This window comes from Cucumis sativus, chromosome 3 (assembly GCF_000004075.3).
Source record: "Cucumis sativus cultivar 9930 chromosome 3, Cucumber_9930_V3, whole genome shotgun sequence".
NCBI classification, from domain to species: Eukaryota; Viridiplantae; Streptophyta; class Magnoliopsida; order Cucurbitales; family Cucurbitaceae; genus Cucumis; species Cucumis sativus.
The window spans coordinates 24,412,425-24,429,289 of NC_026657.2; the positions used below are offsets into that span (position 1 = coordinate 24,412,425).

Sequence of the window (16,865 nt, forward strand, 5' to 3'; positions counted from 1 at the left end):
ACACACTAAAAAAGTCTTCTCACATTATCTTGACTTAGCACAATGTCCTAGCTTACTACTTTGCGCATTTTCCTTTATCATGTCACCTAACAAGAATACATGCTCCTTCCTCACAATGCATCATTCCTATACTTAGTCATTTTAACTTCTCTCACCTAGGACATGTAGTACCTGTACTTAGTAATTTTATAACTTCCTTTTATTCCAGAACGTGGGCTTCACAAGATATCTCCGATGCAGTTAGTACAATGAGTTAGTTTATGCAAGCATCAAACGAAGAACACATAAAATTTTTCAACCGTATTTTGAGATATTTGAAAACTACTCCAAGAAAAAGGTTCGATGTTCAAGAAGACCAACAAAAAGGTGCATTAAGGCTAGGTGCATTGAGGCCTATATGGACTCAAATTGGGATAGAAAGTCTACTTCGAGGCACTGTATTTTAATGTAGGGTAACCTTGTAACTTGAAGGAGCAAGAAGCATGGATTTTTCCTAGAAGTAGAACGAAAGTTGAATACCAAGCTATGGTTTTGGGAATTTGTGAAGAGATTTGGTTACAGAACTTTGCTTCACCAGTGGTGAGTTACCTATGAAAGCTATTATGTGATAACAAAGCCGCTATCAACATAGCTGATAACTCCTAATTTCAACATAAACATGTTGAGATTGACATATACTTCATTAAGGAGAAACTTGATAGTGGTAGTGTCTGGATTCCATAAATTCTATAAAATTAACAAATTGTCGATGTTCTTACTAAAGGATTGCTTGGACAGAATTTCGACTCATGTATTATTAGCAAGTTGAGTCTAAATGACATCTATGTCCAACTTGAGGGAGAATGTTGAAAATAATTATAATAAGGCTATTTGTGTAATCTTAGTACCCTTGTTTATCTTTTTTTTTTTTTTTTTTAATCAAGGTCCATTATGCTCTATATATATTCCATTCTTTGTATTCATTTAAGATATAGAAATATACAAAAGCTCATATCTTAGTTTTTTTCTTCCTGGTTTTCCACGTGCACAATTACTATTCTTTCTTCATCTTTTATTAATTTTTATACAGATAGAGTTGGTTTCATCATCATATAAACAAATGGAAGATGCTCATGAATATTGCTTGAACCCCCTACAAAGGACATGGAGATATCAGGTATGGGTTCTTTTAGTTTTCTACTAAAATTAACTACCTTGATGTTGAAAAATTCTCATCAGTAAATAATAAAAAAAAGGAATAAGAATTACATAAGAAATTTACTACAGACCTATGATTATTTTTCTCACCACAAAATGGAATTTATTGGAAAATGGAAATTACTGTGTTTCATGCTAATCTTATTCTTAATATAACTGTAAGAGAATATGTTGAAGAATATTCTTTCTGTATTTTATTGATAAATGTTCTATGTTTTACAAGAGTATCAATTGTTACATAAATAGCTAAATTACCCAAATTAAATAAGAAATGTAATATAATTAGCCTAAATTACAGAATTTACATTAATACCCTCCCTCAAACTCAAGGTGGTAGAGTGGCAATCAACTTGAGTTTGGTAAGTAATTGACAGAACCGATTAGATGGCAAGGCTTTGGTGAAGATATCCGTAAGTTGTTCAATAGTAGAAACAGAACGTAAGAGGAGGGTGTTGCTTAAGAGGTGGTGTCGAACGAAGTGACAATCATTTTTAATGTGTTTAGTACGTTCATGAAACACATCATTGTGAGCAATCTGAATGACACTACGATTGTCACAATGAAGGAGGGTAGGACCCTGTTGAGGGACACTCATATCAGCAAGGAGCCACCGGAGCCATATAAGTTCAGCTGTAGCATCAGCCAGAGCACGGTATTCAGATTTCGTACTTGATCGAGAGATAACACTTTGTTTCTTACTACGCCATGAGATGAGAGAATCACCTAAGTAAAAACAGTATCCTGTGGTGGATTGTCGATCAGTAGGATCCCCAGTCCAATCAGCATCAGAATATCCGGATAACACAAGGGAAGACTGAGAGGAGAACTGGAGACCATGTCCTAATAAGGTTTCTTTGACATATCGAAGTATGCGTAGAACAACAGTGAAATGAACTGTTCGAGGAGCAGCCATAAATTGACTGACAATATGAACAATGTATGCAATATCTGGGCGAGTCACTGTTAGGTATATAAGACTGCCAACAAGTTGCCGATACAAGCTTGCATCGTCTAGAGGAACACCATCAAACAGAGTTAGATGGACATGGGGATCTAACGGTGTTGAAGATGTGTTGGAGTCTGTAATTCCTGAGCGAGCTATCAGATCAGATGCATATTTCGCTTGAGATAACAGATAACCATCTGAACGGTGAGAGACTTCAAGATCGAGAAAGTAACTGAGAGATCCAAGGTCTTTCATCTCAAAATGTTGACCAAGATATTGTTGTAGATCCGATATGGCCTGTGGATCATTACTAGTAATAATCATATCATCAACATAAAGAAGGAGAAGAACAATACCATGGTTTGTCTGACGTGTAAAAAGGGGCATTGTCGTGAGAGCTGGAGGTAAATCAAAGTTGAGTAATGGTGGAGCTAAACGTGGCAAACCAAGCTCGTGGAGCCTGTTTGAGACCGTATAAAGCGCGACGAAGGAGACACATCTTGTTGGGAGGAGGAGAAGTGCCCTAAGGTGGCTTCATATATACTTCTTCAGAGAGGGTTCCGTTAAGAAAGACATTTTTGACATCCATCCGAAGAAGAGGCCACTGTTTGGCAACAGCAACAGCTAACAAGCTGCGAACAGATGTCATCCGGGCAATAGGTGCAAATGTTTCTTCATAGTCAATCCCATATTCTTGTGAGTACCCTTTTGCAACAAGCCGAGCTTTATAACGTTCAATAGTTCCATCAGAGTGAGTTTTGATTTTATAAATCCATTTGCAACCAATGAGTCTTTTACTGGGAGGTATGCGTTTTTTCAAGAGCCTGTAATTCTTCATCCATTGCTTTCTGCCATAATGGGTTAGTACTGGTCTCTTGATGAGAAGTGGGTTCAACAAGGGAAACAATGGTGGAAAAACAATGGTAATCAGTGAGATGAGTGAGAGGTTCTCTTACCCGGGTAGAGCGACGAAGAGGAGTAGCAGGTAGAGATTCAGGAACATCATCGGAGACAGACAGTGAATCCGGATTCGCAGTAGCAGGTGAGGATTGTGCAAGCTCAGTATCCAATGTGGGTTTAGAGAGAGGAAAAAAATCAACAGATGTATTGGTAAAGAAAGAATGAGGATTAGAGAAAGAGGTGTGGAAGGAGGACAAGCGAGAGAACATAGTGTGTTCCCAAAAGGTGACATGTCGAGATATCCGGAGTCGGTTGGAAAGAGGGTCCCAACAACGAAATCCTTTATGTTCGGTGCCATAGCCAAGGAAACAACAGAGACGGGCACGTGGTTCAAGCTTATTGTGTTCATGAGGATGTAAGAGAACGAAGCAGGCACTACCAAAAACTTTGAGTTTAGAGTAGTCGGGGGAAATACCATGAAGTCTTTCGAATGGAGAGGTGTTTTGAAGGACAGAAGAAGGGAGACGATTGATGGTATATATTGATGTAAGGGCAGCTTCACCCTAGAATTTTTCAGGACAAGAGGCAGAAAGAAGGAGGACACGTACTGAGTGAAGAATGTGACCATGTTTGCGCTCAGCACGCCCATTTTGTTGAGAGGTAGGAGAATATGTTGAAGAATATTCTTTCTGTATTTTATTGATAAATGTTCTATGTTCTACAAGAGTATCAATTATTACATAAATAGCTAAATTACCCAAATTAAATAAGGAATGTAATATAATTAGTCTAAATTACAGAATTTACATTAATAATAACCTTTCTTTCAAGTTGCAACGGAAGGCTTGAAAGAGAAGATTATATGTCAAGGACAACTGTGTGTCTCTGTTGACTTGTGACTTTTGGGATGAATCAAAAAACAAAATCACAAAATTTAATACCAAAGTCGTGGAAATATGAGTGGTCTGTTATATATCTAATATATTTTCATGGCCCCTTTGTTCTCTTTTAAAGTAATTTATTGATGGTGACATGAATATCAATGACATACCATACCATCCAACACAACACCTAATACTTCAGATTCTTTATGATTCATTGCTGATTCTTCTTCTGCATTTTAGATCTTTTTCTGCAGCCACTAGCTACTTGTTTCAACCAATATTTGATTGAATCTAGAATATAAAAATAGGAGAAATTTTCTGTACTAATTTCCGTTACTTTATCCCAACATTATTCATCACGTCATCAAAATAATTTCATATTTATATTAAGTGCCTTGCATATTTATTTAATTGGCTCATGGATAAGTTATTATTAATTTGTCTCCATTTATAGTTGACTTGTTGCAAATAAACACTTTGATCTGGTCAATTACCATAAATTTCTCAATTCCATGATCCATTTATGCAGCCTAGCTTGGCCGAATCAAGCATTAAACTTCACTGTCTATGCTTGATTGATTCAACCACAGCTTCCAAATTTGTGAATCCAACTACATGTTCCTGGAATTACTTTTGACTTTGTTGGATTATATTAACTGTGTGATTAAGTTTACCATAATCTATCAAATGTATTGGTGATCTAAAAAACTTCTTCTTCATGTTTACTTGTCAATTGTGCTAAGATTACATCATGTTTGAAGCTTCTTGGCTCCAATCAATCCTATTTTATTGTATATAACCTTCTTGACTTTTAAGCTTTAGTTTAATCCCATTTGGTACTCCAAGGATTCTATTTTTCAAGAGAATATTCAATATTTAGTAATCCATAGGAAGGTTTACAATGTGCCTGTACTCATTGAACATTCCCTAGTAAGAAATGATTCTTCTTCTTCTTCTTCTCTTCTTTTCTTTCATCAACCTAGCAACCAGCTCTGAATTATGCTTTGATTCTCACTGTACTGGTGATTATCAGACGATTCGATTCCCTTTTAGGATTGTAAATGGCCAACCAAAGTCTTGTGGCTATCCTGGCTTTGATTTGTCTTGCCATCCCACAGGTGAACCGTTGCTTCATCTTCCTCATTCTGGAGATTTCATTGTCCAAAATATAGATTATATGCATCAAGAAATAAGGATCAATGATCCAGACTACTGTCTTCCTAAAAAGATTCTCTACCTCAATCTTTCTGGATCACCATTTGTCAAGAAAAACAGTCAAACTGTTGCCTTCTTTAATTGTTCATCTAATTACATACCATATTGGTATAATGATCCAATTTATTGCCTAAGTAGCCATTCACACACAGTCTATGCTTCATCTTCTCCAATGCTTATAAACATGTTTGAATCAAACTGTGCTATGATAAAAACTGTTTCAGTGCCATCTTCATTTTCTTATTCGTCGAACCTGTGGGAATATCTTCTGTTAAAATGGGAAAATCCTGATTGTGGTAGGTGTGAATCAGTTGGTCAAAGATGTGAAGTCAAATCCAATTCAAGCAATGAAATTCAATGTACAGACTCTCAAGGTACCAAATGTGCAAACTTCTGAACTTAGCTAGTGAATATTGTAAGCAAGGATCTTGTAACCGTTGACCATTAATTGGCTATGATATATGTATTATTACTCTTAAGTTTATGAGGTAGATCTTGTTATATGTGGCAGTATTAATAGTTTATGACAATTAAGTTTTTGCGTTTTGTCAGGGAGATCTAGAGTTGGAGCCAATGTTGTGTCTATAGCAATGGGAGTGGTAGCTGCTGTGATATGCTTTTTGGGTGTCCTGTGCTGCCTCTGTTTCAAAATAAATTTTCGTAGGAGAGGCAGTTCCAGCAGTATAGCCCATTGGACGGTATCTTCTCAGCGTACAAGAACGATGGGCCTAAATGGGGCGACAATTGAATCCTACCCAAAATTTGTATTGGATGAAAGCTTAAGCCTACCGAAGCCCAATAACAATGTTTGCCCAATTTGTTTGGCCCAATATCAGCCGAAAGAGATTGTGAAGAGTATACCCAATTGCCAACATTGTTTCCATGAATGTTGTATTGATGAATGGCTCCGATTGAAAGCTTCTTGCCCTGTTTGTAGGAAGTCTCCCATTGAAGCTCCACCCTCCAACCCTTCTTAGCACTACATCAATATTTTTCTCGCCTCATTTTTTCTTCTAATTTGTACCTATCCATCTCTTGGTTTGTGATAATGCACTTAAATCAACCCATGAAATTGGTTCTAACACTTTTGTTGAGGAACAACACCTTTAACCCATCCATTAACTCTTTGCTCTTCATAAACCACTTCACAATTACCATTCATCACCTAAATTTCATAGAATTGAAAAGAAACTTAATTTTAACTAAAATAAAATACAATCAAGTATCATTCCTCTTTCCAAAACTTCATAAGTTTTGTAACGTAAGTCATGTTATAAAGAAATTTGATTTGTATTGTACATATATGATAAGAAAATAAAGTTTTTACATCTGTTTGGATCCGAAACTTATGATCGGAGTCCATGTTTAGGACGAAGTTATGGAAACCCTAATCCCCCAACTCCTTCCCTTAAATCCCTCTCAATCCCCCTCTCACTCTTTCCCTTATTCCCTCTCAAATTTTAAATTTGGATGTTTTGTTTTCAACCATTGAAATTTGATTGATACTCTTTAATCTTTATTGCTTAAAAATATGCCAACGACGGCCCGAAAAAAGAGCAGCCGTTAATTCAGTTAGAAGTTGAAAGATGCAGAGTCTGCCTCTTCCCACTACCCTCAAAATTCCGTTCCCTTCTTCAAACCCATCATCTTCTCTCCAATTCCCCACATTCACAAACCCTAATCCCCTCACCGGTCGTTTGATTCAAGAAATCAATAATGGCCGCCTTCACAAAGCAATCTCAACTCTCGAACACATGGTCCACCAAGGATCTCACCCTGATCTTCAAACTTACTCCCTTTTCCTCAAAAAATGTATTAGAACTCGCAGTTTTGATATTGGTACACTGGTTCATGAAAAACTCACTCAATCGGATCTCCAACTCGACTCTGTCACTCTTAATTCCTTGATTAGCTTGTACTCCAAGTGCGGGCAATGGGAGAAAGCAACTTCCATCTTTCAGCTCATGGGAAGTAGTAGGGATTTGATTTCTTGGAGTGCTATGGTGTCCTGCTTTGCCAATAACAATATGGGGTTTCGTGCGCTTCTTACGTTTGTTGATATGATTGAAAATGGTTATTACCCAAATGAGTATTGCTTTGCCGCTGCAACTCGTGCGTGTTCGACTGCTGAATTTGTGTCGGTGGGTGATTCTATTTTTGGATTTGTTGTTAAAACTGGGTATCTTCAATCGGATGTATGTGTTGGGTGTGGTCTGATTGATATGTTTGTGAAGGGACGTGGGGATTTGGTTTCTGCATTTAAAGTGTTTGAGAAAATGCCTGAAAGAAATGCAGTTACTTGGACATTGATGATTACTAGGTTGATGCAATTTGGGTATGCTGGGGAAGCTATTGATTTGTTTTTGGAAATGATATTAAGTGGATATGAACCTGATAGATTCACATTAAGTGGTGTAATATCCGCTTGTGCAAATATGGAATTGTTATTGCTAGGGCAGCAGTTGCATTCTCAAGCAATAAGACACGGGTTGACTCTGGATCGATGTGTGGGTTGTTGTCTAATAAATATGTATGCTAAATGCTCTGTGGATGGATCAATGTGTGCAGCAAGGAAGATTTTTGATCAGATTCTGGATCATAATGTCTTCTCTTGGACTGCAATGATCACAGGATATGTTCAAAAAGGGGGATATGATGAAGAAGCTCTCGATCTTTTTCGTGGAATGATCTTGACCCATGTTATACCAAACCATTTTACGTTTTCCAGCACTTTGAAGGCCTGTGCAAATCTAGCTGCTCTACGGATTGGAGAACAGGTTTTTACTCATGCAGTAAAGCTCGGTTTTTCATCAGTTAATTGTGTTGCAAACTCACTTATTAGCATGTATGCACGATCTGGCAGAATTGATGATGCACGGAAAGCATTTGATATTCTGTTTGAGAAGAATTTGATTTCTTATAACACGGTAATTGATGCATATGCTAAGAACTTAAATTCTGAGGAAGCTTTAGAACTTTTCAATGAGATTGAGGATCAAGGGATGGGGGCCAGTGCTTTTACGTTCGCTAGCCTTCTGAGTGGAGCTGCCAGCATCGGTACAATAGGCAAGGGCGAGCAAATTCATGCTCGGGTGATAAAGTCAGGGTTGAAATTGAATCAGTCTGTGTGCAATGCTTTAATCTCCATGTATTCTAGGTGTGGAAATATTGAATCTGCTTTCCAAGTTTTTGAAGACATGGAAGACAGAAATGTCATCTCTTGGACTTCAATTATCACAGGTTTTGCAAAACATGGGTTCGCAACACAAGCCTTGGAACTGTTCCACAAGATGCTCGAGGAAGGTGTTAGACCAAATTTGGTTACCTACATTGCTGTTTTATCAGCTTGTAGCCACGTTGGTCTTGTTAACGAGGGTTGGAAACACTTCAAATCAATGTATACAGAGCATGGAGTCATTCCGAGGATGGAACATTATGCCTGTATGGTTGACATACTAGGTCGTTCAGGATCTCTCTCTGAAGCCATTCAGTTTATTAATTCAATGCCTTACAAAGCTGATGCACTCGTATGGCGAACATTTCTTGGAGCCTGCCGAGTCCACGGTAACCTAGAACTAGGGAAACATGCTGCCAAAATGATTATCGAACAAGAGCCACATGATCCTGCTGCATACATCTTGCTATCAAATTTGTATGCATCCACCTCAAAATGGGATGAAGTTTCAAACATCAGAAAGGCGATGAAAGAAAAAAACTTGATCAAAGAAGCAGGTTGTAGCTGGGTAGAGGTTGAAAATAAAGTGCATAAGTTTTATGTTGGTGATACTTCACACCCAAAAGCTGCGGAAATATACGATGAACTTCAAAACTTGTCTGTAAAAATTAAGAAACTAGGATATGTCCCAAATTTGGATTTTGTGCTTCATGATGTGGAGGAAGAACAAAAGGAGAAACTTTTGTTTCAGCATAGTGAGAAAATAGCAGTGGCGTTTGGTCTCATCAGCACATCCAAGATGAAACCTATCAGAGTTTTCAAAAACCTACGAATTTGTGGGGATTGTCACTCCGCAATCAAATATATTTCAATGGCCACAGGCAGAGAGATCATTGTTAGAGATGCAAACCGGTTTCATCATATTAAAGATGGAAGATGCTCCTGCAATGAGTATTGGTGATGATGTTTTAAACTTAAAACTGGAGCAGGTATGTCTTCTTCATCCCTAACTTTGATGTTGAAAATGTGTTACCAATAATGATTCTCAACCGGATTTTTATTTTTTAATCACTGTAAAAAAAAGAAATTTATCGAGCATTAACATGTTTCATATTCATCGTAATTTAGATAACCCCTCGTAGATAGTCTGGAAGCCAACTCTGGACATGATTTTCTTCTTTCAATTCATTGGCTTTATTTATTATTATTGTTGTGATTTCTCGTGCTTATTGATATATACAAAGAAAAAAAGGCTTGTGGATGGTGTGAAGGCCAGCTTTGGGCTTGACTTCCTCGATTTTCTACACTCAATTCATTGTCTTTACTCATTGTTGTTTTTACTCATTGTTGTTGTTGAGGGCAAAATCCAGACAAGGAAACTCACATGACTTTCACCTAAAAAAAAACACGTCGGTGTAGTATTTGCAAAGGATTTGATTAAGCTAGAGATGAGTGAGAAAACTTATCTCTAGGTGTCCTCATGACCTCTATTTATAGTGTGGTGGAGTTGAATTCCCAAACCTAAAAATGATTGAAAAATGTAGGGGAATTGGATGAAATGGCAAATTCAAGGAGGGCTCTTAGATTTTTGGCAAAAAAAAAAAAACGTGCTCAATAAGTTTTATGGAAAATCACACGTAGATATTTTCAATATGTCATACTTTATATTTTATTCAATGAAATTGTCATTGTCAGAATCATAAATGAATTTTCAAAAGTCTCCGTGTCTTTTTCATGATGTGGTTAATTTACTTTATCGAACAATAAAATTACTTATTTCGAAATAATCTTGTGTTGCAACAATGGTTTTAATGGAGAGTGCAGAGTCAATTATAGAATTTAAACACCCATGACATATATAATCATAAACATAACTCAAACTCCCTATTTGTTTAGGACACTAATATGATTTCTATCGGACACAAAATTAAATAGAAGGAAGTATCATTCATGTTCCCAGTACATCAAACACTCACACATGTAGGCTACAACATATAATAACACAAAAACTCATAAATATTATTTTATTTAAAAAGATAATTTTGGTTTGGAAGGGGCGATGTCATGAAGCTTAGTTTATATTGCTTCGAGTATTGTGACGGACATCAAATAATCCTGACTTCTTTTGGTGTGAAGCCAATGAAATCCATAGATTTTGGTCTAACACTTATGTTCTATAGTCTTAATTGTATTGCAACAGTTTAAACTTAATATCATTTATACATATATCGACTGAAATAGTAATTTTCAAACAATCGAATGTTGCACCATCCAACTTAAGTCGTGTTGGTAGGCTCATTTTCAAGTCTTTAACTTGTTTATATCGTGGATGAAAAAGTCATAACAAAAAGAGAAATAAGAATAATGAGCTTTGCAATAAATTCATATTTTGGTTCGTATCGTAAGAAAATAAAGCTTCTGTGTTTGTCAATGTATTGTTTCTATTTGAACATAAAACTTAGGAGAAGGAGTCCATGTTTAGGGCCTGATTATGGAAACCTTAAGTCCCCAACTCCTTCCTTTAATCCCTCTCAATCCCCCTCACTATTTCCCTTATTCCTTCTCACTCCACATCCTTTCACGTACTGGAAGAGATTACATTCCTCGAGGGATTTGTAATTCCTGATTGAGTGGTAATTCCTCGAGGGATTTGTCCCTGAATCGATTTAGAGAACAATGTGGTGTTGATTTTGGCAAGCTTCAAAATGTGGTGGAGCGGTGGTGATGGACTTTGTTGGTGAAAGTTAAAAGGAAGTTTTGGGAATGAGGAAAGAGGAATTAAGGGTTGGATTAAATAATATAGAGATTAAGTAAGGAGATTACATGACTGAGATGAACTTTATGTATATAGGTTTGAATGATTAAGAATGAGGAAAGTGGGGGAGGAAAATTGTAATTAAGTTGTGTTAATTTAAGCTTTGTTTTCTTTCTATTCTCCTACAGTCCTATTTGTTAAGAATGTTTTCCATTTCAAAATTTAAATTTTAAATCAAATTCTAAAATTAAATAACAAAATTAGACACCATATTAAAACTATTTTGTATTTTTGTTTTTGTTTCTAAAATTCACGTTTGTTTTCTTAAAAAATAACATTTAAATTTTTAGTCCAATTTTAAAGCAAAAATGATAATAATATTTTCATTTTCAAATTTTAGTTTAGTATTTGGAAACAATGATGGTAAATGAATGTTTCAACAAATAAACTGTGATGTTTATAAATTTCTTTTAAAAAAATATTAGTGAAAAATCATGTTTAAAGCTAAATTTATGGATAATTTTTTTTTTTTTTTATAAAAAGTTATTCATAGAGTTGAAAAAAATAGCGGTGAAAAACCATATTTGAAATTAAATTTATTAAATGAATATCATAATTAACAAGATTTAATAAAATTAATTTAAGAAAAATGTGTAGTACTCAAAAAAAAAAAAAAGTGAAAAATCTAGGTTATAATAGTTTTCACCTGAAACACAGCTTTTAATAACACACGTTATAATTTCACTTTAAACACAACTTATAATAACATATACTTAGACTATGAAACACAAATTATTATTATTTTCAGACTATTATAAGTCACTAGCTCCAAGCGTTCTTGAGGGTTTATACAATGGTGTATTTTGTTTAGATTCTATATCTAGTATGGATAGATATAATGAAATGGTCTTGTAGGTTAATTTATAATGAAATATTATTTCGCAACCATTATGCCTTTTATTAATGTAAATACTGTAATTTAGGCTAATCATATTACATTCCTTATTTAATTTGGGTAATTTAGCTATTTATGTAACATTGATACTATTGTAAAAACATAGAATATTCATTCAATAAGATACAAAAGAATATTCATCAACATGGTATCAGAGCCTTTAACCTAGGGTTACTGTATAGCCGCCACCGCCCATCTCTGCCGGCTCATCTCCACTGTGAAGTGGATCTCTGCCGTGAACATCTCTGCCGTGAAGCCATCCCTGCCGCGTCCCAAGCCGCTCGCTCGCCGTTCGAACCAGTCTCGGCCCAAGAACCAGTCGCGTCCGTCTGTCTTTTCCGTTCCTGCTCCGCTTTGTCTCCATCTGCGAAGTACCCAAACCTCACCACCACCGTCGCTGCCGCCCAGATCTCTACTGTAAAGATCTTTACTCAGATCGACCGTCTGTCATCATTTTCGTCTCCATTCACAGCCGTGAACCTCTGTCCGCGTCGTGCAACCCAGCTGTGAAGACAAATATGACATGAAGACAAACTCAGCAGCGACCCAGACGTGAAGACAAGCCGTGAACCTCGAACCATTGCTGTAACAGTCACCACCCAGTCGCGAACTCCAACCGCAAACCCCAGATCTGACGAATCCTAGTCACGAATCAGTCGAAACTCAATCAGAAATCTTCGTTGTTAACCTCAGTCGCGAATCCAATTCGTACACAACTTGTGGTTAAGGTTCTTGCGTACTCAGTTGCTAGTACAAGTGAGATTTTAATTTTTCAAAATAGAGAGAGACCGTATTATTAGACTCATTAGTACAATACTTGATGGAACAAATTATATCACATGGGCAAACCAAATGAAAAGTTTTCTTATTTGAAGAAAACTATGGCGCATTGTAACTGGCGACATAATCAAACCAACTGCACAAGAAAAGGACAAGGAAGGAGATAACAAATTCATTGAACGCCTCGAAGATTGGGACAGTAAAAATCATCAAATTATCACCTGGCTTGGTAACACTTCTATTCCCACTATACATGCACAGTTTGATGCTTTTGATGATGCTAAAAAAATTATGGGACTTTTTGTCCACATGCTTCAAATCTATTGGTTTAGCCCATTATTATCAACTGCACAATACTCTTGTAAATCTTCATCAAGACATTGGTCAGTCTCTCAATGAATATTTGGCAGTTCTTCAACCCATTTGGACTCAACTTGATCAAGCGAGCATCAACAAAGATCATCTTCGCCTTATTAAAGTCCTAATGGGATTACGCCCAGAATATGAATCTATTAAAGTCGCTTTACTACACCGGAGTCCCTTACCCTCATTTGATGCAACTATTCAAGAAATTCTGTTTAAAGAAAAGCGTCTTGGCATCAATTCTACTAAACAATCTGATGTTGCCCTTGCCAACACCTACACTCCCAATAGAGCCTCAAATATGTTTTGTAAGAATTGTAAGCTCTCTGGTCACAAATTTATTGATTGCCCTAAAATAGAGTGTAGGTACTGCCATAAACGTGGTCACATTCTGGATAACTGCCCTACCATACCACCCCGACCTCCTGACACTTCCACAAAAGAGAAAAACTTCACTAAACTTAGTCCCTCCTCTGTTGTTGCTGCTACCTCAGATGATTCATCCCTCATTCAGATAAGTGATCTTCAAAGTCTATTGAATCAATTAATTTCACCATCCTCTACTCTTGCTGTCTCGTCAGGTAATCGATGGCTTCTTGATTCTGCCTGTTGTAATCATATGACCTCTGACCTTTCTCTTATGTCTACTTCTAGCCCTACAAAATCTTTACCTTCTATTTATGCTGCTGATGGTAACTGTATGAACATCTCTCATACTGGTACCATTGATACTCCCAGTTTACATCTTTCCCATACTTACTGTGTTCCAAACTTGACCTTTAATCTTGTGTCTGTCGGTCAATTATGTGATCTTGGCTTAAATGTTTCCTTTTCTCCCAATGGTTGTCAGGTTCAGGATCCGCAGATGGGACAGACGATTGGAACGGGTCGCAAAGTGGGAAGATTGTTTGAGCTCATATCACTTCGGCTTCCATCTCCTTCCTCCATCTCTGCTTCAGTCACTGATTCTGACACATATCAGTGGCATCTTCGTCTTGATCATGCTTCTTCTGAAAATATTCGTCATTTTAATTTCTATTAACAATTTAAATAATCTTACTAAGTTTGTCACTGATTCCGCCTTGTCATTTTCTCAATCCACCTCTACTTGTGATAAACCTTTTGATCTAGTGCATTATGATATTTGGGGTCCTGCCCCAATTACTACTGTGCACGGTTATCGTTATTATGTTTTATTTATTGATGACTACTCTCGATTTACATGGATTTACTTTCTAAAACATCGTTCTGAATTATCTCGCACATATATTGAGTTTGCTAACATGATCCGCACTCAAGTTTCCTCTCCCATCAAAATTCTTCGCACTAATAATGCTTTAGAATATAAAGATTCCACTCTTCTTTCTTTTCTTTCCCAACAGGGCACTATCGTTCAACGCTCTTGCTCTCATACCTCTCAACAAAATGGGCGTGCTGAGCGCAAACATCGTCACATTCTTGACTCAGTACGTGCCCTCCTTCTTTCTGCCTTTTGTCCTGAAAAATTCTGGGATGAAACTGCCCTTACATTAGTATATACCATCAATCGTCTTCCTTCTTCTATTCTTCAAAACACCTCTCCATTTGAAAGATTATATGGTATTTCTCCTGACTACTCTAACCTTAAAGTTTTTTGTTGTGCCTGCTTCGTTCTTTTACATCCTCATGAACACAATAAACTTGAACCACGTGTCAGTCTCTGTTGCTTCCTTGGCTATTGCACCGAACACAAAGGATTTCGTTGTTGGGATCCTCTTTCAAAACAACTCCGGATATCTCGACATGTCACCTTTTGGGAACACACTAAGTTCTCTCGTTTGTCCTCCTTCCACACCTCTTTCTCTAGTCCTCATTCTTTCCTTACTAATACATATGTTGACCTTTTTCCTATCTCTGAACCCACTTTGGATACTGAGCTTGCACAATCTCCACCTGCTCCTGCAACTCCAGATTCGTCGTCTGTCTCTGATGATGTTCCTGAATCTCCACCTACTACTCCTCTTCGTCGCTCTACCCGGGTTAGAGAACCTCCCACTCATCTCACTGATTACCATTGTTTTTCCACCATTGTTTCCCTTGTTGAACCCACCTCTTATCAAGAGGCCAGTACTAACCCATTATGGCAGAAAGCAATGGATGAAAAATTATAGGCTCTTGAAACGCACACTTGGGACTATGTTGACTTACCTCCCGGTAAAAGACCCATTGGTTGCAAATGAATTTACAAGATCAAAACTCACTCTGATGGAACTATTGAACGTTATAAAGCTCGTCTTGTTGCAAAAGGGTACTCACAAGAATATGGGATTGACTATGAAGAAAAATTTGCCCTTGTTGCCCGGATGACATCTGTTCGTAGCCAATTAGTTGTTGCTGCTGCCAAACAGTGACCTCTTCTTCAGATGGATTTCAAAAATGTGTTTCTTAACGGAACCCTCTCTAAAGAAGTGTATATGAAGTCACCTTAGGGCACTTCTCCTCCTCCCAACAAGGTGTGTCTTCTTCGTTGTGTTTTATAGGTCTAAAACAGGCTCCACGAGCTTGGTTTGCCACGTTTAGCTCCACCATTACTCAACTTGGATTTACCTCCAGCTCTCACGACAATGCTCTTTTTACACGACAGACACCCCATGATATTGTTCTTCTACTTCTTTATGTTGATGATACGATTATTACTGGTAATTATCCACAAGCCATATCCGATCTACAACAATATCTTGGTCAACATTTTGAGATGAAAGACCTTGGATCTCTCGATTATTTTCTCGGTCTTGAAGTCTCTCACCATTCAGATGGCTATCTGTTATCTCAAGCAAAATATGCATCTAATCTGATAGCTCGCTCAGGAATTACAGACTCCACCACATCTTCAACACCGTTAGATCCCAATGTCTATCTAACTCCGTTTGATGGTGTTCCTCTTGACGATGCAAGCCTGTATCGGCAACTTGTTGGCAGTCTTATCTACCTAACAGTGACTCGCCCAGATATTGCATACGCTGTTCATATTGTCAGTCAATTTATGGCTGCTCCTTGAACCATTCACTTCACTACTGTGCTACGCATACTTCGCTATGTCAAAGGAACCTTGGGACATGGTCTCCAGTTCTCCTCTCAGTCTTCCCTTATGTTATTTGGATATTCTGATGCTGATTGGGCTGGGGATCCCACTGATCGACGATCCACCATAGGATACTTCTTTTACTTAGGGGATTCTCTCATCTCATGGCGTAGTAAGAAACAAAATGTTATCTCTTATTCCAGTACGGAATCTGAATATCGTGCTCTGGCTGATGCTACAGTTGAACTTATATGGCTCCATTGGCTCCTTGCTGATATGAGTGTCCCTCAATAGGGTCTCACACTCCTCCATTGTGACAATCGTAGTGCCATTCAGATTGCTCACAATGATGTGTTTCATGAGCGTACAAAACACATTGAAAATGACTGTCACTTTGTTCGTCACCACCTCTTGAGCAACACCCCCCTCTTACGTTCTGTTTCTACTATTGAACAACTTGCGGATATCTTCACCAAAGCTTTACCATCTAATCGGTTCTATCAATTACTTACCAAACTCAAGTTGATCGCCACTCTACCACCTTGAGTTTGAGGGAGGGTATTAATGTAAATACTGTAATTTAGGCTAATCATATTACATTCCTTATTTAACTTGGGTAATTTAGCTATTTATG

The 16,865-nt window shown here is 37.3% G+C and overlaps 4 protein-coding genes across 4 annotated transcripts; 3 read left to right on the forward strand and 1 right to left on the reverse strand.

Moving 5' to 3' along the window:
• Positions 1-1,522: 1,522 nt before the first annotated feature.
• On the reverse strand, positions 1,523-2,530 carry LOC116402459 (uncharacterized mitochondrial protein AtMg00810-like). Its single transcript, XM_031881708.1, has one exon. It carries the CDS (start codon positions 2,528-2,530, stop codon positions 1,523-1,525), a length of 1,008 nt encoding a protein of 335 aa, XP_031737568.1.
• Positions 2,531-4,864: 2,334 nt separating this feature from the next.
• On the forward strand, positions 4,865-6,283 carry LOC101216443 (putative RING-H2 finger protein ATL21B). The gene is made up of 2 exons (XM_004151212.3): positions 4,865-5,516; positions 5,695-6,283. The coding sequence occupies exons 1-2, from the start codon at positions 4,865-4,867 to the stop codon at positions 6,117-6,119; spliced, it is 1,077 nt and encodes a 358-aa protein (XP_004151260.2). The 3' UTR covers positions 6,120-6,283.
• Positions 6,284-6,571: 288 nt separating this feature from the next.
• LOC101216198 (pentatricopeptide repeat-containing protein At3g49170, chloroplastic) lies at positions 6,572-9,628 on the forward strand. Its single transcript, XM_004151211.3, has one exon. It carries the CDS (start codon positions 6,729-6,731, stop codon positions 9,276-9,278), a length of 2,550 nt encoding a protein of 849 aa, XP_004151259.1. The 5' UTR covers positions 6,572-6,728; the 3' UTR covers positions 9,279-9,628.
• A 5,717-nt stretch (positions 9,629-15,345) lies between these two features.
• LOC116402460 (uncharacterized mitochondrial protein AtMg00810-like) lies at positions 15,346-16,525 on the forward strand. The gene is made up of 3 exons (XM_031881709.1): positions 15,346-15,457; positions 15,690-16,180; positions 16,277-16,525. Exons 1-3 carry the CDS (start codon positions 15,346-15,348, stop codon positions 16,523-16,525), a joined length of 852 nt encoding a protein of 283 aa, XP_031737569.1.
• The last annotated feature ends 340 nt before the right edge of the window (positions 16,526-16,865 follow it).